The sequence below is a fragment of the Narcine bancroftii genome, chromosome 8, assembly GCF_036971445.1.
Source record: "Narcine bancroftii isolate sNarBan1 chromosome 8, sNarBan1.hap1, whole genome shotgun sequence".
NCBI classification, from domain to species: Eukaryota; Metazoa; Chordata; class Chondrichthyes; order Torpediniformes; family Narcinidae; genus Narcine; species Narcine bancroftii.
In genome coordinates, this window is record NC_091476.1 from 157,212,621 (window position 1) to 157,235,629 (window position 23,009).

A 23,009-nucleotide genomic window follows, 5' to 3' on the forward strand; every position below is an offset into this window, starting at 1 on the left:
TATAGATTTTCATTAATACTTCATTCACTCCATACTCTGTGCTATTAACAGTTCAAGAATTTTCCAATCATATTTCCATGAATTGCTGTGGTAAAGATTGTCATTTTAAAATGTGCCTTTTACAGTACACAATGTAAACTTGGAATGTACTTTTTTGCAGGATGGGAGATGTTAGCAAATTTTCACATTGCTAAATCCATCGATCTTCATATAATTAAAGATAGATTTAATGAGTATAGAACCAAGATATAGCCCTTATTCACTATCTTCAAAATTAGATATTAAAACTGTAAACTTGCTTTAGTTTGCAACACTATAATTCCAAAATCAAGAAGGTGGAAATAAGTGGCAGAACTGCAGGAGAGATGTCAATTAACCTTTCAGCTGTGAAGATTTGGCGAAGAGTAACTATCAAAAGATCCCAGAAACAAAACATCATGCCCAAAATCTCAGGATGAACTGCTTCTACCCACCCCTTTCAAAGTGAAACGGGTTAAGACGCAAGTACAGACCATCGGCAAAGTTGAACGATGTTTTGTGAAGGAAAGAGGTTCCAGACAGTAAGGATAAAAAGTAAATTAATTTTATATTATTGTCCAACTAAGAAATTCTTCCACAATGTAACTGTGAATAATCTTTAAACATGAATCTCAAAATATGTCTTTTAAATTTTCCTTCAGCATTAATTTTCCTTCCCTGCGGCATTAGTATTACAATACATGGCTGGAGTCAAGAGCAATCCAAAATTACTTAAGGAAACATTGCTTTACAAATCCCATTGCCATCTTGGAAATACCGCATTTCATTTATCTCACTATTGGAGGTAAAGTAATAATATACCTTTACGGGATGTGAGATCTTTTGAATCCTCACTTTAAGGACTACAACTGTATGTCCAATGAAGCTGTAAGAGCAGTTTGATAATGCCTACGAGGAACTTCTCAAGTACAACAGAGAGGTTTAAATTTTAATAGTTTCACATTGCTCTGATAGTAAAATAGCACTAAATATCTCATACTTAGCCTTTACTAATTTTTTATGCATTTGGTTCAGATACCTGCTTACCAAAAAAACTCTGAACAAAATTAATCTGATTTTCTCCCTATGAAATTATTCTAGAATGCAGGGCAGCAGCGTGAAATGCAGAACAAATTTAACAAAAATGAAAATATCTTCACCAAGTGCAATTGATTTACATGAATGTCCAGATAGCTATGTATAAATGGGTTTAAATTACATTAACATTACAAATGAAAATTGGCACCTATAAAAGGAGCAGGGAAATGAAGACATATACAGAAAGGCCATGAGTATGGCAGAAGACCAGTGGGCAATATAAAGAGCAAGGAGGAAGGCATTTGAGTAAATCAAAGCACAGAATGACTAAGGAATGATGCCAATTCATTAGTATTTGTTCACAAGCTGTACTTCTAACAAAAGCTTTAGAAATTTATGCAGTTGGCCACAATGCTTTTCAGATCTGACAATTAAAGGGAGACCAAAAAACCCACAATTGACAACACATCCCGCAAATAATTTTCCAAAATACTTTCAAAATGGGGATTACGCTGAAGAGTGGCAAACACTCCAAAAAGAGTGATAGAGACCACCCAGTTTCATTTTTGTTGTTGTAGAACTGTTGGTGGCCTTAGGAAACATTAGTTAATAGTAATGTAGAACAGAGGTCATGAAATGGGAGGATTGCCTGAAGTTCTTAATCCAGGATTTATTGCACCAAATTACAAATGTTAGCTTTCTGGGCAGAGTCAAGGAGAAATAGAGAGCATTTGATTGCTCAACATTCAAAGTTGGTTCCATTGGGCAAGACACATCAGTCACAAGCTCAGTGGATTTGGAAAAGAACCACTCTCGCTCGAGATGCATCACAGGAGAGAGATAATCAGGCAAACAAGAAACAATTCAAAGATCTGCACAAAGATTCCTTGAAAAAAAATGTATCATCTCCATTATTCTTGGGAATCCCCAGACTAGAACTACTTGAAGTGAAGAAGGAGCATTCAAGATGTTAAAGAGCTTGAGTCCTTGTATCAGGACTCAACATGCATCCTTATAAAAGTGTTCAAACTCTTTAAAATGTTGGTTTCAAAGATCAACACTGAACCAATCACAAGAAGGCTAAATACAGAATTAAAACAAACTGGTCAAAAAAAAATACCATTCATTGTTTTCTTTTGTACAATAATATATTGCAACAGTAACTAATGGAGAGAATTCCATAATGTCTTGACTGTTAAATAAAAATGTTATAATAAATTGGTAGAGGGAACAAAGCAGTGGGATGTGGTTAACGTTGAATCTCTTGGGTAACAGAAATTATCTTTTTAATGGGAACCATATTACTTTCTATTGTAATTGTTAAATAATTCATCCAAATTTTGATGTACCTTCCATTTGTTGATGTATGGTCTTCTTTCATTTCAAGTTGCATCTGATATCTGAATATTTGTCAAGTCTGATAGTTAAACAAACATCATTTTAACAAAAACATGGGGGTATGAAGAGTTTTGTATTTTGCAAATATGTTAAATATTAACTCTTGAGGGTATCTCATAAACCAAGATTAAAGGAACCGAGGTTACTTTATTGCTGTATATAAATTAGAGGATTTTACATTTTTACCAATGACTTTACATATTGTAAAATTATACAAATGTAGGAACATATTTTCAAAATAAAAACTATGATACTATATCATTGTTTACAATCTATTAATCCATTTTTCTTCACTTATGGAAGTTATTTTAAATGTCTTTCATTGTCAATCTATAAATTACATTGGTTACAATTGGATATTAATTAATGAAAGTATTCATTAAAAAATATATTGCAAAATATATATATATTCGACTCTCGCATACTAACAAACCTTTCAGATGAGCAGATTAATGAGCCATTGTTGCCCGTGCAATATTCCAGAAGAGATTTATTTCACAAGTATTGCTAATGTGTTTGGTAATGAATAGCTAAATAGAATTGCAACTGAAGTCAAAATTAGATGAATACACTATTTGTATATCAATGTTTACGTATAAAAATCTTGGGGGGCTGCAAAAACAGGACGATGAACGAGAGGAGGTGTGTTTAAAAAGCAACGGGAAAGGTAGGTGTTTGTTTAAATCTTGTAGGGTCAGCAAGAGTGGGACAGTGAACAAAAGGAGCAATAACAAATACAGGACTAAAAGTTTTATAGAACAAGCTATCAAGAGGATGATCTAATCATACAGCTACAGATTGGCAGGTATCTTGGAATCCTGGCAAAAGGATGGATGTCATTGGGAGCTTAACATCCAAGGATACACAGTGTATCAAAAAGATAGGCAGGTAAGCAGAGGGAGTGGCAATGGCTCTCTGTTGGTCAGGAACAACATTAAATAAGAAAGAGGTGACATGGGATCAGAAGATATCGAACCATTATACATTGAGTTAAGAAATGGCAAGAATAAAAAGACCCTGTTGGCAGTTATATACAGACCTCCAAACAGTAGCTGGGATATGGACCACAAAGTACGAGCATATAGAAAAGGCGTGTCAGATGGGAAATGTTATTCAAGTCATGGGGGATTTTAACATGCAAGTAGATTGGGAAAACAGGTTGGCAACTGTATCTCAAGAGGGGGATTTTGTAGAAAGCCTGTGAGATGGGCTTGTGGATGAGTCCACTGTGGGAAATCAGCTGAATGGACTGGGTGATGTGTTATGCACCAGAGGTGATTTGAGAGATTAAAGCAAAGGAACCATTAGGGGGTAGTAATTACAATATGATTAGTTTATCTTTGTTAAATCTCAAATTGAACAAAAGTCAGATGTTTCAATATTTCAGTGAAGTAAAGGGAATTACCGTAGTATGAGAGAGGAACTGGCCAAAGCAGATTGGAGGGTGCACAAGTTGGGAAGATGGCAGAGCAGCAATGGATGGAATTTCTGCATAAAATGAGGAAGGTGCAAGATAAATACATATCAAAAAAAAAGGAAATATTCAAATGGAAAAATGTCACAACTGTGGCTGACAAGGGTAGTCAAAGCCAACATAAAAGCAAAAGAGAGGGCATACAAAAAAGCAAAAATTAGTGGAAGATAGGATAGGAAAGATGTCCAAGGAGCACCAAGGGAGATGCTAAGAAAGCTGAATGGTCAAAAGGTGGATAAATCTCCCAGCCAGATGGTTTTCTCCTTCGGGTTCTGAAAGAAGAAATGGTAGAGATTGTGGAGATATTGGTAATAATCCTTCAGGAATCTATAGAATCTGGTATGGTCTCAGAGGTCTGAAAAATCACAAATGTCACCCCACTATTCAAGAATGGAGGGAGGCAACAGAAAGTAAATTATAGACCTGTTAGCATGATGTCAATAGTTGGGGAGATGTTGGAGTTGATTTTCAACCGAGGTTAAGGAGGTTAAGACAGGCCAAAGCCAATATGGTTTCCTTAAGGCAGGGGTCGCCAACCTTTTAATTTTTAAATTAAGCAGACAGCATGGTAACGGGCCATTTCAGCCCATGAGTCCATGTTGCCCAATTGACCTGCACCCCCAGTACAGACTCATGGACCGAAATGGCCTGTTACCGCGCTGTGCATATTTAAAATATTGGCCACTTCTGCCAAAAGGGAAAATCTTGTTTGACAAATCGATTGGAATTCTTTGAAGTAGTAACACAAATAGGCTAGATCAGTGGTTCTCAACCTTTTTCTTTCCACTCACAAACCACTTGAAGTAATCCCTATGCCATAAATGCTCTGTGATTAGTAAGAGATTGCCTAAGGTGGGAAGGGAAGGTTGAGAATCACTGCTCCAGACCCAATTGTTACTGAAATATTTTGCTTGAGAAAAATTGTCATTGGCCCATTTCCTTTGGAGTTATGAAACTGAGCACATAACGAGTTAATTAGATATGATTAAAATAGTGGTTTTGAAACTTTTTCATTCCACCCACATACCACCTTAAGCAATCCCTTAATAAAGGAGATGCAGTGGATGTTGAGTATTTGAATTTTCAGAAGGCCTTTGACGAAGTGCTGCACATGAGGCAACTGAAGAGTCCATGGTATAACAGGAAACATACTCATATTGGCTGACTGGCAGGAGGGAGAAAGTTGGAATAGAGGGATCATATTCTAGTTGCTCGTGGTGTTCTATGGATCGATGTTGGGGGACACTTAATATATTGAATATTAATTATTTGGATTATGGAATGAATTGATTAGTGGCCAAGTTTGCAGATGATACAAATGTAGGTGGAAGAGCAGGTAGTGTTGAGGAGTCAGGGAAGCTGCAGAAGGACTTAGACAGATTAAGAGAATAAGCAGAAGAGGGCAAATAAAATACAATATTGGGAAAAAATAAATGGTCAGACTATTTTTTTTTAATGGGGAGAAAATTTAAAATACCCAGATGCAAAGGGACCTGGGAATCCTCATGCAAGATAACCTGAGGGTAAACTTGCAGGTTGAATTGGGGATGAAGGCAGCAAATTCAATGTATTAATTTCAAGAGGACTAGAATACAAGAGCAGGGGTGTGATGTTGAGGCTTGATGTTAGACCTCACTTGGATTATTATGAGCAGTTTTGGGCTCTGGATGTGCTAACGTTGAAGGGGGTTCAGAGGAGATTCACAAGGATGATTCCTGGAATGAAAGGGTCATTAGAGAAGCATTTTGACAGCTCTTGGCCTGTATTCATTGTAATTTAGAAGAATGAGGGAGGATCTCGTTGAAACATTTTGAATATTGAAAAGCATGGACAGAGGAGATGTAGACAGTTTGGAAGAGTCTACGACAAGGGCGACTTCAGGACTGAAGGGCATCCAATTAGAAGAGATGTGGAGGAATTTCCTCAGCCAAAGGGTGGTAAATCTGTGGAATTTGTTGCCACAGGCAGTTGGGGAGGCCAGGTCATTGGGTGTATTTAAGGTGGAGATTCTTAGGTTCTTGATTAGCCAGGGTATCAAAGGCTATGAAGAGAAGGCCAGGCAGTGGGGCTGAGTGGGAAATGGATCTGCTCATAATTAAATAGTAGGGTAAACTCAATGGGCTGAACAGCCTATTTCTGCACCTATGTCTTATGAAAATGTGACTATTTTAGTTATTGAAGAAACAGAAATTAAATTGCACAGCTCTTTTTCACACATCAGAGATAAATTACAAATATTTTTTATTCAATTATTCATTTATGGAATTATTTGGAACGTATGGCCTGAAACTGAATATGGAAATGCAGTAAGTCAGTAGGGAAACAACAGGAATAAAATTAAAACATTAACTAGAAAAAATATAATAAAGCAGTTTGTTTTCTTGAACTGTCCATTAATTTAGATCACAGGTTTTCAAACTGCCCCCCCCCCCCCAACTCACCTTAATTTATTTAATTTAGATATACATCACAGTAACAGGCCATTTCGGCCCACAAGTCCATGCTGTCCAATTTACACCCCATTAACCTACATCCCTGGTACATTTTTAATGGTGGGAAGAAACTGGAGACCCCAGAGAAAACCCACAGGGAGAACGTACAAACTCCTTACAGTGTGAGATTCTAATCCCTGTCCAGTCCTGATCACTGGCATTGGACTAACTATGCCACCCTATGCAATCCCTATGCCATAAATGCTCTGTGATTAGTAAGGGATTGCTTAAGGTGGTATGTGAGTGGGAAAGGAAGGTTGAGAATCACTGCTCCAGACCCAATTGTTACTGAAATATTTTGCTTGAGTAAAATTGTCATTGGCTCATTTCCTTTGGAGTTATGAAACCATGCATATAATGAATCAATTAGGTATGATTAAAACAGTGGTTTTCAATCCTTTTTATTTTCACTCACATACCACCTTAAGCAATCCTTTACTAATCACAGAATAATTATGGCATAGAGATTGTTTAAGGTGGAATGTGAGTGGGGGTGGGTGGGAAAGAGTTTGATTTAGATCTAGTGTTTGTCAATCTATTTGATAGACATGTCCTTGCACATGTGCTCCACAAGAACTTGTGGCATGTTTAGCACAACACTATTACCTCACCAGTGACTAGGGTTCAAAACCAGTGCTGTCATTAAAGAGTTTGTACGTTCTCCCCACATCTGCATAAGTTTCCTTCAGGTACTCTGGTTTTCTCCCACTTTTCAAAATGTACAGGAGTCATAGGTTAATTGGATGGCACCGGCTCGTGGGCCGGAAGAACCGGTTTTCATGCTGCATGTCTAAAAAATAGTTCCTAGTGTTTTGATATACCATTCCCATCATTACAACAGTGTTCCAAGCATTGCCTTTGCAAAAATTATGAAAGGGGTTTGATAACTATTTTCTGCAACCTTATTGCATGATGAAAGGTTACGTGGGGTCACATTTAATGGACCTGAATTTGCTGCCAGCTATGAGCCACCTGCACCCAACACTTACTCAGATACCAACCATGCATTTTGGCTTTGTCAGCTGTCAAATATGGTTAAGATACACAATATCTCTGATAGTCAAAACCTATTAAAATCAATTTAAAATGTTAAAAAATAAAAAAATTAAAAATGTCAAAGGTATAATTACTTCAAAAAACATGAATTACTTTATACTTCTCTTTCTCCTTCACATGTATTCCTTTCCATTGAAATGGATCAGCTCAATATTCTTCTGCATGGTCAAACCTAACAGATAGATTTGATGAAGAGTCCATTGCTGAAGGCATAACAGGCAAACCTTTACCAGCAAGTTTTGGACTTCTGGATTTGTATTCAAGTCGTGAGTTCAGGTTCAAGTTTATTATTATCATACAATTGCACAAGTACAACTGGACGAAACAGCATTCTTCAGACCTCAGTGCATAAACCATGCAAACACATATATACTGTAGATATAGCACACATATTCACAAGCAATTGATATGCAGTACGTATATAAAAAAATAAATATTGTTAAATAAAAAGAGTCTCAGAGGGATTGTATGAGCAATTCATCGGTCATTCAGGATTCTTACTGCCTGTGGGAAGAAGCTGTTTCTCAGCCTGGTGGGTCTTTATAAAATATTTTATTAATTTGATATAAGGAAATATTACATGTATATAGGTTAGATATTAATTAATTATATAATTTATAATGTAATAAAGAATGAGTCACAACAATTATATATTGTCTTATATAATTCTCACAAAAAGTGAAATATCCTTGAGAATATCACCTATTCTAATATTGTGATTATCTAAACATACCAATCTCTTCTAGTTATATAAAAAAACAAAATAAGAACAAAAGAAAAAAAAACTAATCTAACCCCCCCACCCCCCAACTAAAAAGCAAAAAAAATTGTAAAGAATTGTGTATTGGCTCTCGGACATCGGATAGAAAACCCCCAGAGCACCCCTGCCTCAGTAACCAAATTATGATAATAGTCCATGAATGTCCCCCATATCTTGTCAAATTCAACCTTGATAGCCTGGTGGTTCTGGTGTCCTAACACTTCATGGACGAAGGTAACAGCAGCAGAGGACGAATGTTGGCAGCATTTGATAGCATATTCCATCCCAGTATTTTAAAGTGCATTTAAAGAACTCACACGGGCACATTTTCAGTAAAGACAAATTTACTTATCCAGCTACATAAACAGCAGTACCACAAAGAGTTTTCTGATGGATAAACCAGGACAGATAGAACCGTAGTTATAAGAAGAATTGATCATTTAACCTTAAAAAAAAGACAGTGGGGAAGAAATTTTGATGGATAAACAGAGATTGATAAAAATTGTTTCAATGTGGAGAAACAGTTTGTAGTTGCAGAGATATAATCATGGTTTTATTGTCCTGCAGAAAAAACTGCCTTAGGACAGTAAATAAGCAAGGAATTAATATAAAACTGCATTCTCCAAGTTACTATGAGCAACATTTCAGGAGATCCACTAATCAATCAGGAATTTCATTATTCTGGAAAATATGTCACTAAATATTTCACACTGCTTCTTTGGATAAAGCATTTTCTGACTTCCATGCACAATCCATCACATCCAAAGTAGACAAGGCATAATTTGTCTAAGCTACTTTGTCAGAATAAACTGCGCCAAGTCCTAGAATGTTTCATTACATTAACAGATGAAAAAATACACAATTTGTAAACATTAACAAAACTTTTTTATTTGAATGTTTGACAAAAAATATAGAGGACACTGACAAAAAAATGACAACAAGTAATTAATATCAAAGTAGAACTGGAATGGCAACTTTTCATTGTGCAATCTGCATTGTAGGCAAATGATAATCGAATAAATAGTTCATTTTTCACAGCCAATCAGGTAGCTTTCTGGTATTTCCAGCTGGAAGGTAAACCATTTATTAACTGGTGTATATTTTTTTTCCCCTTTGAAATTTGGGACATACTGTATATCAAAACGAACCTATACTTCTAACAAGTCCCGTCAAGTTGCTTAAATGTGAAATACTTTCAAACAGATCTTCAAATTACAACACTGTCTCAGTCACCTTCTCTCATCTTTGATGGCTAGACCCAACATACAAGAACTCTCTTCTCTGTGGCATTATAAAGTTCCACTCTGATAGCTCTCATCAAATGGATTATGGACAGGCAGATTTAACAGAAATCTCATTTCTAACTGGGTCTAAACTGCAGAGAAGAACTAAAGATCAAGTTAGCCTCATCACCCATCAACATATTTGTACGCGATTCAAAATAAATACAGTTGTTTAAAAAAACAAAAAATATCAAGGCTTCACTGCCCCCTCCTTTCATTATAACAAAACATGCCTCTGACCAATTGAAAGCTAAAATGGTCTGCCCCAGTCCAGCTCTTTAATTCACAGGAACGGTGCCCTTGGCTGATCGACTCCCTGCCATTCCGTCTGCAAGCCCTGCTGTGATGCAGTATGAAGAAAGTTCAATCCACTTTATGGGATTATTCTTGATTCTGGCCAAACTTTCAAGGTCATGAATGTCTTCACTAAAATGTGGAAAGATTCAAGCAAGAGAGGACTGAATTGGAAGCCTGGAGCTGAGACTGCAGCAGGAAGTTAAGGTAAAGCTATTGAGCACCACAATTCTTTCCTCAGGGGCTGAGGACTTCAAATCCCAATAAATTACATCAATAATTGCAATTGCCCACACAAATGGCAGTTTGCTTTTGATGAGATTGTGAAATGTTTGTGTTTCTTTGATTCACATTATATGCCAGCTGTGTTTGACAAATGCCCCTTAGCTTGACATATACGAGGTGCAATCTGTTGGAATTTTTAAAAAAAATTAGACCTACAGCACAGTAACAGGCCATTTCAGCCTAAGAGTCTCTCCCTCCCCCATCCCAGCAGCTGGAGCTGCAACAGCACACCAACCACGTTGCCCAATATTGCACCTTAGACAATACTAGATCATTTCACACCATTGATATCAGTCTGAACAAACCAAAGGCCAATAAAAAAAATCAGTGGTCATAAAAAAACATTGCTACAAAAAAAAAGCACAATGAGAATTATGTAAGCGAACGAAAAAGGTGAAATAATAAAGAATATCGAGCCCTATTCACATTATTGTCAGGTTATTTAAACGGAGTGAATGACTGTCAATCAAGTCTCGGAAAATAGTGACTTAATCGATCTGCTTGATATTTCAAAAAAGCACAATACTTGAGCTAAAGGAATATTAAAAAGCTTTTCTGTACATTCATTTCTCTCGCTGAAGACGGGATATAAAATTGGTTATGGATTTTTTTTTTACTGAAAAATTGTGATAGTTTGAAACTAACACAATACAAGGCTACTTACTAAACAGCTTTAAAATCATGGTATGTGATGCTGGTCTGGAATCAACATTATTAGCAGTAGTGCTCAAACTGTTATTTGGGACTAACAGCGCTACACAGAGTGAAGCTAATAAATCAGCAATTTGGACCAATTTCCCTTCAGTTTCTAGTGTGTGGAATTTAAAAGGTCATCAAACATAACTAGTATTCAAAATGCATAAAGCTCACCAGGATTAAGAGATACAGCGTTATACACTTTGCATTTCTTTCTTGTTCTTCTTCAAACTATTCCGTGGAAGTGTAAAAGATAAGTAGAAAATTGTTTTTCAGATATTACTTTCTATTTGCTGACACTACCAAAATCACTAACTCTTTGGAACAGAAACCACATTGACCATAATCCATTGACTGTTACATATTCACAAAATATCCAGATCTGTAGAAACCCTGCTCAAAATTCCCAGGCAAATGACCTTAAAGTTGTAAAATTATTACATCCATTAACAAAACTCAAATTTTCAGACAATCTGCAATTGGAGGATATCATTTGCAAGTAAAGGCATTATTGTGTTCAGGATTAGCCACAACTCAATGTTATTATAATGCCTTATAATTGCTGAATCCTTCAGATGGCAATGTAGATTGCACACACTGCCTCTAAACTTCCCTGGGATTTGTCAAACTAGGGAGCAGTTCTATGGCTCTTCCCATCACACTACCCCCCACGCGCCCCCCCCCCCCCCCACCCAACAGTTCTGAAATAAAACTATATACTTACACTCCCAGTCAAGCAATCATCTTGTTAAGATTAAATAAAATGCTTCTCCAACAAGTACGGGATTACAACACGGATCATAAATACACATCAAAAACCCACGCAGACTGAACTGAAAGTGCGTTTGGGAAGTCCAAGGAACAGAACTGATTTGAGGTTGTGCATCTAAAGGAGAGGATTACCCCGGAGAGAGTCTGCAATCTCACGGAAATATGGAACAGTATTATTCATGTTCACCCAGTCAACGAAAGCAATCTTGGGATAACTCTTGCGACAGTTCATATAATTTCTGAAAAAATAAAAGCCTCAACATTAAAACCAAATTATTTCACAGTAAACAAACCACAGCAATGCAATCTGACGTTTTTCAGTACTGGTCACGTTCGAGGTGTCTTTCGATAGAAACAATTACTTGCACAGGTCAAAGGGTCATGAAAAATTTTTAATCGCAGTGGTCTATAAAATAAGAAAAGTGTTTTTTTTAATTAAACCATTGATCTTCTTAGTGTTTCTCTCCTTTAAGATTGTCAGTCTCTTCCCTGTTTTCATGTGCTCTATCTTCTTTCTTCCTTGGCTAAGAACAGTGGTTCTCTATCTTTTTCTTACAATTCACAACCACTTTAAGGAATCCCTGCACCCGGTGCCCTGTGATTAGTAAGGGATTGCTTAAGGTATACGTGAGAAGGAATGGAAGGTTGAGAATCACTGCTTTAGACCCAAATATTACTGAAATATTTGGCTTGAGAAAAATTGCCATTGGCCCATTTCTTTCGGTGTTATGAAATCGTGCACATAACAAGTGGATTAGGTACAATTAAAACAGTGCTTTTCAAACTTTTTCTTCCACCCACATACCACCTTAAGCAATCCCTTACTAATCACAGAGCACCTATGGTACAGGGAATACTTACAGTGGTATGCGAGTGGAAAGTCTGTGGTTAATAAGTCATGAGGAATGAACGCGGGCTGGCACCTGTGGTGTGAGAGTTGGGGGGGGGGGGATGTGCGAAGGAGGCTAACCTGTCGCGTAGCTTCTGTAATGCTACTATCCCCTCAACGTCTGGATCTTGGGATGGTGGGAAGAATTCACCTGGCAGGATTAATGAGATGCTTTACACCAATTCTGTGGAGGAGGCTTGCAGGTCCTCTTTGGGTGCTGTTCGGATGCCCAGGAGGACCTAGGGGAACTCGCCCACCCAGCTGGGGCCAGTTAAACAGGCCATGCGAGCTGACTTCAGATGGTGGTGGAGGCCATTGGATTGTGGGTAGTAGGCAGCAGTGTGGGGCAGCTTGATGACCAGGAGAGTTGCTAGCTGTGTCCACAATGCCGATGTAAACTGTGCCACTCTTTCAGTGGTAATATGAGCTGGTATCGCAAACCTCACAATCCAATGAGTGAGCAGTGCCCTGGCACAGAAATCAGCGGAAGTGTCTTTTAACGGGATGGCTTCTGGCCATCTTGTGGTGCGATCTACCACCATTAGCAGGTACTGGGCGTCACTGGAGACAGGTAGTGGGCCCACGATGTCGACATGTATATGCTCGAACTGCCACTTCAAAGGGTCAAACTGATGGACAGGGGTCTTGACATGTCGGTGGACCTTGGAGGTCTGACACGGGGTGCAATTGCGGGCCAGTTGGGCAACTTGTTTTATCAGGCAGTGCCATATGAATCTCTCTGCCTTCATGTGGGTTGTGGTCTTTATGGATGAGTGGGCAAGGTCGTGGACAGCCTGGAAAACTTGGCGCTTCCATTGCTGTGGTACGAGCGGGCGTGGTGAGCCAGTGGAAACCTCGCACTGCAGTGTGTCGGAGCTGCCTGGCAGGCTGATATTTTCAAAGTGGAGGCCAGTGATGGCTGTGCAGAAAGCCTGCGTTTCTGTGTCCTCTTTTTGGGCCTGAACCAGTTGGGAGTAGTTCAGCCCAGGGGACAACGTTTAGATGGTGGATCAAGAGAGGGTGTCGGCCACAATGTTGTCCTTACCGGGGAGGCTGATATGTACGATAGGTGGCATTGCTGGTGCGCTAACCAGGGATCCTTAACCATAGACAAGGCAAGCGTGAGGGGCTTGTGGTTGGTAAAAACCGTGAATGACCAGTCCTCCAGAAAAATAGCAGAAATGTCTAATGGCAAGGTAGAGTGCCAGGAACTCCCTGTCAAATATGTTATATTTAAGCTCTGGGGTGGCATAGATAGTGACTGAAAAAGGCTATCGGCCTCCACTGACCATCGACGGACTGTTCGAGGATGCCCCCCATGGCTGTTGCTGATGCATCAATGGTGAGGGCCGTAGGCACATCTGATCTAGGTGTACCAGCAAGGTGGCATTGGCCAGGGCATTCTTAGTTGTGGTGAAAGCAGTGTTGGCCTCCTCTGACCAAGCTAGGATCTTGCATTTGGCCAATATCATGGAGAACAGTGGTCTTGTGATGCATGATGTGTGCTGCCCCAGGGATGAAGAGATTGTAGAAATTAACCATCCTGGTAAATTCCTGGAGGCCTTTGATGGTGTTAGGGTGGGCGAACTGGCATATGGCTGCGACTTTTTCCATTGATGGTGTTGCCCCATTTGCAGTGATAGTGTGGCCCAGGAATTGTATGGAGTCTTTCCTGAACTGGCACTTTGCCAAGTTTACCGTGAGGCCGGTCAGACAGGTGTGTGTAGAGTCTGTGGAAATTATCCTTGTGCTCTTCGTGGTCTTTGCTTGCAATGAGTATGTCATCCAGGTAGATGAACACTAAGTCTAGGTCTCTGCCCATCGTATCCATCAAGTGCTGGAATGTTTGCACCGCGTTCTTGAAGCCAAATGGCATGCAGAGGAATTCAAAGAGTCTGAATGGGGTGATGATGGCCTTCTTTCCAATGTCATCATGCACTTGAGAAAACCTTTGTGCCGTGCAGGTTGGATGTGAAGTCTTGCGTGATTGGGTAGTGGTTGGGCATGGTGGGATCATTATGGCGGCGGTAAACCACGCAGGGTCACCACCTGCCTGAGGACTTGGACACCATGTGGAGTGGGGATGCCCACAGACTGTTGGACCTGCGGACTATGCCTAAACCTTGCATCTGAGAAAATGCTTCTTTGGCCAATTGCAGTTTATCCAGGGGAAGCCTTCTGGTATATGGTGTTGCACCCCATGCTGTGGCACAGTGGAAGTAAATTGTGGCCTGAGGATGGATGGGAATTCATCCAGGATGCAACTGTATATGTCTTCTGGGGCGCTCAGCGTGGCTACACTTGCGTTGCGAGCGTTGGTTGCTTTAAGTTAGATGGTTTGGAATGTCTGGGTATGGACCAGGCATTTGGCCTTTATGTCCACCAGCAGGCTGTGCGCAGAGGAGTAATGTGTCCACAGTGGCAAGTGTGAAATTCCACCAGAACTTTTCTCTGTCGAGTCGTATTTGGGTATTGCACGTTCCAAAGATCTTAATGGCTGTGTTGTTTGTCACCCGGAGAGTGGGACCTTGTGAGCCTGTTCATGTCTCTAGGGCAGTTGGCGGGATGACATTCAGTTCAGCACCCATGTCGACCAGGAACCATTGGCCACTAGCCTTGTCGGTGACATGCAATAGGCTATTGGTGTGGCCAGCCGCCACTAACAGCAGTTGTATGTCATCTGGCATCCGTTCCAGGAAAGCTTGCTCAACCATGAGGCATGGCTTGTGGCCCTCTGCCAGCATGAGCAAATCATCCATAAGGGCGGATGGTGCTCTGTCGCCTAAGCCGTCTAAGTACATGAGGCAGCACGCTGTCTTCTGGACAGGCTGAAAGTACTCAGGAGGAGATTCTTGAGGGCTGGGTATTTCCCTTCCTCCAGAGGGTTGTGTATCAAGTCATCCACTCTAGCTGTGGTCTCATGGTCTAGGGAGCTGACGACATGGTAAAACATTGTCGAATCGGAGGTGAACTGCTGGAGGTGAAATTACGCTTCCGCTTGCCTGTAGCAAGTGCGTAGGCGAAGCGTCCAGAAGGTTGGCAATTTCATAGCCACTGCATTGACTGCTGCAGCGACCACGGTGTAGAGCCCAGAATCGTCTGGGCTCATCGGGGACACCAATTGTAGCGGTAGTACTAAGGAAATAAGGAAACTACACACTCTAAGCCGCTTGCACTTCCAACGGTTTTATTTTGAAAAACCTGTGCTGCGCCTTATAAGGCCACCCGTAAGACCCGCCCATGCGCGGGCAGTGAGATCATGACGCAACCGAGTGCGCGCGCTCGGCCAGTTTGATCAGGGGAGAAGATGCGCTCGGCGGCGCCTGCTCCGCAGAGCCGGTTCCCCTGCATCTCAACGTGCGTCACCACACAGCACGATTTTGTGAATAGCTTTGGGGAAGAATGATGAAAACAACATCTGCCATAAAAATGCAGCAAAATGCTTGGTTAAGAAACAAAATGATACAACAATATTTCATGTTTACCTTGTTGTGAGGTCTAAGGGGTCCTGCTGAAACCTGTAATGATGGCCCACCTCGTCCATCAAAGAGATTAATTCTTGCATTGATCCTGAAAAATAAATTGTAGTCATTTCACAATCTCATCTTTTATTTCATCTGGTTTCATAACACAGTTGTATTTGGAATGCCTGAAACTGATATGAAACACATGCAAAGTAACCCATCTACTGTTGAAAGACACTAAATAGAATGGGTGTTTTCAAACTGCATTCATGTGTTTCTAGAAGCCTGGACTGAGTATTCACTCTGATTTGTATATCTCATGAACTTATTTATACTCCTTGAACTGTGCATGCAAGGTTTTGCAAACAGTTCTCCTTTGTATAAGAAACTTTTATTTGTACCTGCAGATGAAGTTAGATAAATACAAAATGTGGACTATGTTTCCCCAGGGATCTACAATGAAAAATGAAGAGATTTTCAAATACTTGAACAATTAAATCTACAGTAAACAAATGTTAAAAGATAGAAGGTACATATACAAAGCAAATAACTACATTTACAATAAAAAAAAAGCTGCCTGCTTATACTCAACCATATTTCAAATCAGGGAATATTATAATCTCGGAAGAGTTATTTTAAATCTTTAACCAATGAACCCAACTAGATGAGTCATAAATTTTCAGCTTTATTTATGCAAATGGTCAAGGTACAGAGACAGATAACTATTTGATTGTCAAAATTAATAGCTTCATTCTCCAAGTTCGAGAAGTCCCCTTTCAGCTCCTTCGGTTAATGTCAAGAATTTAAATATGTTTCTTCCAAATTGACTTGCCTGAATAACTTGGGGTCATTGTGTCAGAAGCCTGAAGCACTGGGTAGATGGGACAACCTTCGTTGGATAAAGCAAACGACTTTCCCTGTTTATTAGAGTCAATGGACATGTGTACACATAGATTCACTGAAATTATTTTCAATTTTACATTTATACGCAAGAGGAATGTAGGACCCACTGCACAACTTTGTCTATGCGATTGGTTTTATTCAAATAACCAAGTGTGACCGGCATTGCATATGCATAGAATGATGGCACTATGGAGGAAATACATTTATTGTGCACGTCGGTGGAAATCTTACTCCTAAAATACAAGATCCAGCAATCGCATAATAGTAAAATTAACTGTACATTGCAAGCTCATTTAAAATTACATCTACACCCATCTTAGTCGAGAACAGCATTCACATCCACTCTCGCAATCTTACAAAGGGATGCAACAAACTGGACAGTTACAATTGGCTTTAGCATCTCATTGAGGGTTGAGAAATTAGCCCAAATAATCCAAATATATATGATGGTGGTCACAACTCTCTAGATAGAGATGAGAACACAGAGTGGTCCTCAGGAAAGAAGAGTTCTATGATCAAACAGTGCACGATCACACATGAAAGGAGACTTGCATCTAGAACAGGAAGCTCACCAGCAGTCAAAGGCAATGCCCTTGCTGGCAATGGAACACTTCAGGCCTTATCACATCAGGAAATTGGCTGTATTTGAAGATGTAAAAAGTTTAAAATGAAAATAAGCTTTGAAACACTTTCCTTTCGCAAGGGTCCTGATTGCTGCAACAGTTAACACCAGGATGATTACAAGATACTTCACTCCATCTTAAAGTTAATTTCAATAATGAATTATAGTATAAAGATATAAAGGGCAGACATAGATGAGGAGGATTAGCTGTACAGTTATATATTGATGTTTCAACAGCATTGCAACAAACAATCCCCTTGTGTCAGCAGAATTGTAGATACACATTTTTGTCATACTTCCAAATCAAAGCGTTTGATAGATCAACGATAAATACAAGTTAACTGGGCCAAAATAGAACTGTGATTGGTAGGCTAAGTTGCAGGTCCACATGTCATGGTTATCATTTCACTTTCGGTAGGGAAGGCTAAGATGAATTTGCTGACTACAGTGGAAGTCCTAAAATCCAGACTGCTTAGAGATTGGGTCAGACTGGATTTTTGGATTTTCCTGATTTTCAGGTTGTACTTTTCAAATTTAAGGAGGAATAAAGAAAAGATGAACAGGTAAATTTTATTAGCAAATGCACCATGTTTTATTATGTCTTATTTATCAAAACGAGTAGTTTTAAAGAAAAATAGTCAATACTTGACAAAAATGTAAACACATTTTTTTCACTACAAAAAGCATGTAATGCTTGAAATTTTGTTTAAAATGAACATTGTAAAAGATTACCTGTATGATTACCATGGTCACTTTTTGCATCGTGAATCTGTAATGCTTAGGCACACATAAGCCTTCTAAATTTAAAAAGTTTGAGAGTTTTCAAAAAGTTCAGATTCTCTGGTGGTCTGGGTTTCTGGCATCCAGATTTTTGGACTTCTAGTGTACTATCAATATCAGAGACCATGACGTCAAACCAAAATTGTAGAATTACGCATTGAATAGTGAAGAAGTACTTTGAACATACTATCTGATGTATACACTGTAGCAGCCCGCTACTCGGCAAGTGAACCGGCACTTAAAATGGCAGACTAATGTGGGGAGCCTGCAGGGCGGGAACCACGGCCAATCAAACACCAGCTCGCCGGTGATGTCTCATCCGTCCACAGCGGCGGGAATACTAGGCCCAGTGGTGGGAAGCTGGGTCTATTAAACCTGGGCTGGGGAGATCAATAAACCAGTCTTGACTTCACTTATACCCATGTGTCGATCTTCTCTCGCCCTGCAGTAGCGCTGCGCTACATTGGTGATCCTGACTGGTCCAAACATAATTTGGACCCAAAGATGGCCAACCCATCTACCTTCCACACAGTTTTTCTACAACTGCCAACGTTCTGGACATCACAACCACTGATGTGGTTTGAACAGGCAGAAGCCCAATTTCAATTGCGCCAAATATCCACTGATTCCATGAAGTATTACTATATGGTGAGCTTGCTAGCCCAGGACACTGCTGCAAGGGTCGTTGATTTCCCACAGCATCCTCCAGAACAGAGAAATATGAGGCTCTAAAAGAGCTATTGACCCACACTTTCGGACTCTCAAGTCACGTGTGCCCCACCTGTTTGCTGCACATGGGCGGCCTGGAGGACAGGGCCCTATCCGTCTTCATGAGTGATATGCTAGCTTTGGCTGAGGGGCACAAGACTTGCCTGCTCTTTGAGCAGATTTTTCTGAAGCAAATTGCTGAGGACAAGGACCTCAACGACCCCCGGAAAATCTCAGCCCGGGCGCACTTGCTCAGGAGAGCAAAGCGGAACAATGGCGCATCAATAGAGCAAGTCACTAGGCCTCGCACACAGTGACCAACGAAGCTGCGTTCGACAACAAAGAGGCAAGTGGACTCCACGACACACAGTACTGTTTCTACCACCAATGATGGGGTACGGAGGCCCGCCGATGCTCCCCCCTGTGAGTTTCAGGGAAACATCATGGCCAGCCATTGCTGGCCAGCGAGAGAGCCTCTTGTATGTCTGGGACACACTCTCAGGTCAGCATTTCCTGGTGGACATGGGCATGGAGCCTGTATTTCCCTGCTCAGCCTATGGCACTTGGAATGGGAAGCCAGGCCCAGCCCTGAGGATAGCGAACAGCAGCAGCATTCAGACTTTTGGCACCTGCACCATCCCGCTCCATTTCAGCGACAGCCACTTCACATAGACCTTCACGCTGGCACAACTTCTCTTGGGCGCAGACTTTCTCCGGGCACACTGCCTACTGGTAGACCTGAAAGGGCGGCAGTTGGTACACGCCAAGACATACCAAACGTTTTCCCTGGGTGAGGCAAAGCTACCATCCCCCCACCTTGACTCAATCACACTCTCAGGCAATGAGTTCATCCACATCCCAACAGAATTCCCTTCCATAGCGTTGCCACAGTTCACCTCAAATGAGCCCAAGCACGGGGTGAGGCACCACATTCTCACAGAAGAGCCTCCGATTCCCACCAGCGCATGCCGCCTCCCTCCAGAAAATCTCAACCTGTGAAGAATTCAAGAAGATGGAGGAAATGAGCATCGTATGGTGCTCCAACAGCCCTTGGGCCTCCCATGGTTCCCAAGGCAGCATGAGGTTGGAGGCCATGCAGAGACTACCGCCACCTGAATGAGGCCACCATGCCAGGCAAATGTCCTGTACTACACATACAAGATCTCACAGCAGATCTATAGGGGCCCGCATATTCTCCAAAGTCAACCTCATCTGGGCCACACCAGACCCTGGTCCACCCAGACAACATCCCAAAGACTGCCCTCATCATCCCATTTGGCCTGTTTGAGTTCCTGAGAATGCCCTTCGGTCTCAAAAACACAGTCTAGATGTTCCAGAGGCTGATGGACATGGTGGAATAGGATCTCATGTTCGCATTCATCTAACTGGATGACATCCTGGCCGCCAGCAAGGGATCAACTGCAAGGAGCACGCAGCCCACCTCTAACAGTTATGTACCCATCTGAGTGACGTTGGTCTAACAACCCAGCCAAATGCCTGTAGGGGCTCAAAACCATCAACTTCCTGGGCCACAGGATTAACAGGCATGAAGCAACACTGCTGCCGGAGAAGGTAGAGGCTGTCAGGCACCTCACCAAACTTTAAATGGTGAAGGGCCTACAAGAATGGGCAAACAAAAACTTTCATCTGCAAGGACTTGAAGACCTGCAAGTACATCTTCGTCCGCAAGGAAGCACTCTGGGTACTGTTATAATGGCCATATGAAGGACCGTAAAGGTGACCAGCCACAATGGGTCAACATGCATGTTGGACATAGGTAGGAAAGAAGAGACCACCTCAAACCAGCATACCCAGACACAAACCAACCAGTCAACACAGCCACCATGTCACAGTGGCAGGCCGCTCAAGCAAAGGTAGACCACATCCGAAGATGACAGCATCCACATAGCCGGTTCTGGGGAGGGGGGCGTGGTCATATAGCGGCCCACTACGAGCACAGCGGGAACCACAGCCAATGAAAGGCCAACTCATTGGTGACATCACATCTGCCCGCAGCAGTGGGAATACCGGGCCCAATGATGGGTAGCTTGGTTTATAAATGCAGGGCTGGGGAGATCAATCAGTCTCGACTTCACTTACGCCAATGTGTGGGTCGTTCTTCTCTCACACTGCAGTAGCACCGTGTTACAACACCATTATTTAAGATTGAAGACATGGATGTAATGACTCCTTTATTTGTGTTAGCCTGGGATTAGTGGCAGTGCATTGAGAAGCGAGGTGTTGGGCATAATGTAGACTGAGATTTAGCAAGTGCTGCACTGTTGCAGGATACAACTCTTGGATGAACTGTCAACCAAAACCTTCATTTGCTCTTTTTTTGTTCTTATGGCCCTATATCATTATTCTGTACACTTGCAAGGACAGCCCAGCATTTGTCCCTCAAGTATCTCCACTAAAGAGCAAATTCATTATGGATTACTTTGCTGCGAATGAGCTTTGGTGGTCTCAAAGTTGCGAAGGGTGCCCGATCCCACCATTTACAGTCAGCAGCGGCAGTGGAACACGACTCATTTTTTCACACCTAATATGATCAAGGTTTCTTAAAATTCACTGCTACTCTGGAGATTTCTTCTGTAAATTCTAAAATCATTTGTGTTCGTGCCAGATCTGTTAATGTTCTCTCATGTGTTGACCTTTGCTGCAGTGATGTGAGAAAGTTCAATTTTATGGCAACACACAAAAATTAATTTAACATTATTTACTCTCTTACTTTGCAATTTTACCAATGATTTTGTGTATGGGACACATTGTGCCGAAGAACTTCTGAAGTTTCCACTTCTGTCCTAGAGAACGATGCCTCGTATGCTAGGCAGGATTCCATTCATCGCAGCTCACCATTCAATACAATCATACCTCAGAGGCTGGTGGATAAACGATCCTCACTGGGACTGAACACCCTCTTTACAACTGGTTCCTGGACTTCTTGAATGAAAGCAAAACCTCAAGCCCCATCACACTGAGTGAGCATTGGCGCACCTCAAGTCAGGGTGCTCAGCCCCCTACTGTTCATGCTGCTAATTCACAACTGTACTGCCAGGTTCAGCTCCAACAGAATCATTAACTTTGTGGATGGCACAACTGTAGTTGGCCTCATCAGCATTAATGAGGAGTCAGCTTAGAGAGGAGGTTGAAAAGCTAGTACAGTGGTGCAAGAGCAACAACTGGAGTCTCAACATGGACAAGATAAGGGAGATGATTGTGGACTTCAGGAGGATGAAGGACCACTCTCCACTTCATATCAATGGCTCCATTGTAGAGAGAGAGAGTGGGGAACTCAAAGATCCTTGGCATCCATTTAAACAGTGACTTACCTGAGACTCATAACACGTCCTCACTAGTCAGGAAAGCACACAGCAGCGTAAGGAACTTGAGGAGGGAAAGGCTACCAGCCACCACCCTAACAACATCCTACAGGAGCACAATAGAGTGTGTCCTGGCTAGCTACATCATAGTGAGGCATGGTAGAAGGAAGGGAGACCACAGTTTTAATCATCCTCCTTACTGGCCTGATGCTTTGTAGCTACCATGCCGCACTATATAGAGGGGGTAGTGCTTAAGGAGGGCTCAGAGAATCATTGAGGACCCTTACCATCCAGCCCATGATATCTTTGAGACTCTACTGTCAGGGAAGAGATTCAGGACCATAAAAACCAGGATTGCCAAGCTGGGAAACAGCTTTTTCCTGCAGACAGTGAAACTGTTGAACAATCCAAGAAAATCATAAATTATTTTGATGTATATTTATTTTGGATCACTACACATACATTTTGATTGTGTGTCGAGCATGGATCAGTATATGGAACTACTATTATGTGGTCTTCAAAGGGATTTGGCTGGAGGAAGGACAGGATTGTCTGATGCAGGGTTTAGGTGTTAAAAGCAATATGATGGGAGGTAAGAGAGGGGGCAGTAGTATTACTGGTCAGGGATAGTAGCACAGTGATAGAAAGGGAGGAGGCTGCAGAGGGACTGTCCACCGAGTCGGTGTGGGTGGAAGTCAGAAATATGAAGGGAGCTGTCACTGTGCTGGGAGAAGTCTGTAGCACCAGAACAGTTC

The 23,009-nt window shown here is 41.3% G+C and overlaps 2 protein-coding genes across 15 annotated transcripts in view; one reads left to right on the forward strand and one right to left on the reverse strand.

Annotated features, from left to right (window-relative positions):
* fndc5a (fibronectin type III domain containing 5a) overlaps window positions 1–23,009 on the forward strand; it is a 95,486-nt gene that overhangs the window by 69,105 nt on the left and 3,372 nt on the right. For 2 of the 4 annotated variants that reach the window (XM_069895594.1, XM_069895600.1), the window contains exon 7: window positions 161–2,671. The exons of 1 other annotated variant lie outside the window; for it this stretch is intronic. The gene's annotated coding sequence lies outside the window, so the exon portion shown is untranslated. Of the gene's footprint in view, window positions 1–160; window positions 2,672–7,622; window positions 7,872–23,009 lie in introns of those variants that run through there. One more of the 4 variants, XM_069895597.1, reaches the window with a different exon arrangement.
* Window positions 11,523–23,009, reverse strand: part of LOC138741453 (S100P-binding protein-like) — a 70,311-nt gene continuing 58,824 nt past the window's right edge. For 9 of the 11 annotated variants that reach the window (XM_069895589.1, XM_069895587.1, XM_069895588.1 and 6 more), the window contains 2 exons: window positions 15,940–16,024; window positions 11,523–11,804 (listed from right to left, as the gene is read on the reverse strand). In XM_069895589.1, the coding sequence (XP_069751690.1) occupies window positions 11,681–11,804; window positions 15,940–16,024 (209 nt within the window). In that variant the 3' untranslated portion in view covers window positions 11,523–11,680. Of the gene's footprint in view, window positions 11,805–15,703; window positions 15,845–15,939; window positions 16,025–22,541; window positions 22,650–23,009 lie in introns of those variants that run through there. The other 2 variants (XM_069895579.1, XM_069895580.1) reach the window with 2 other exon arrangements.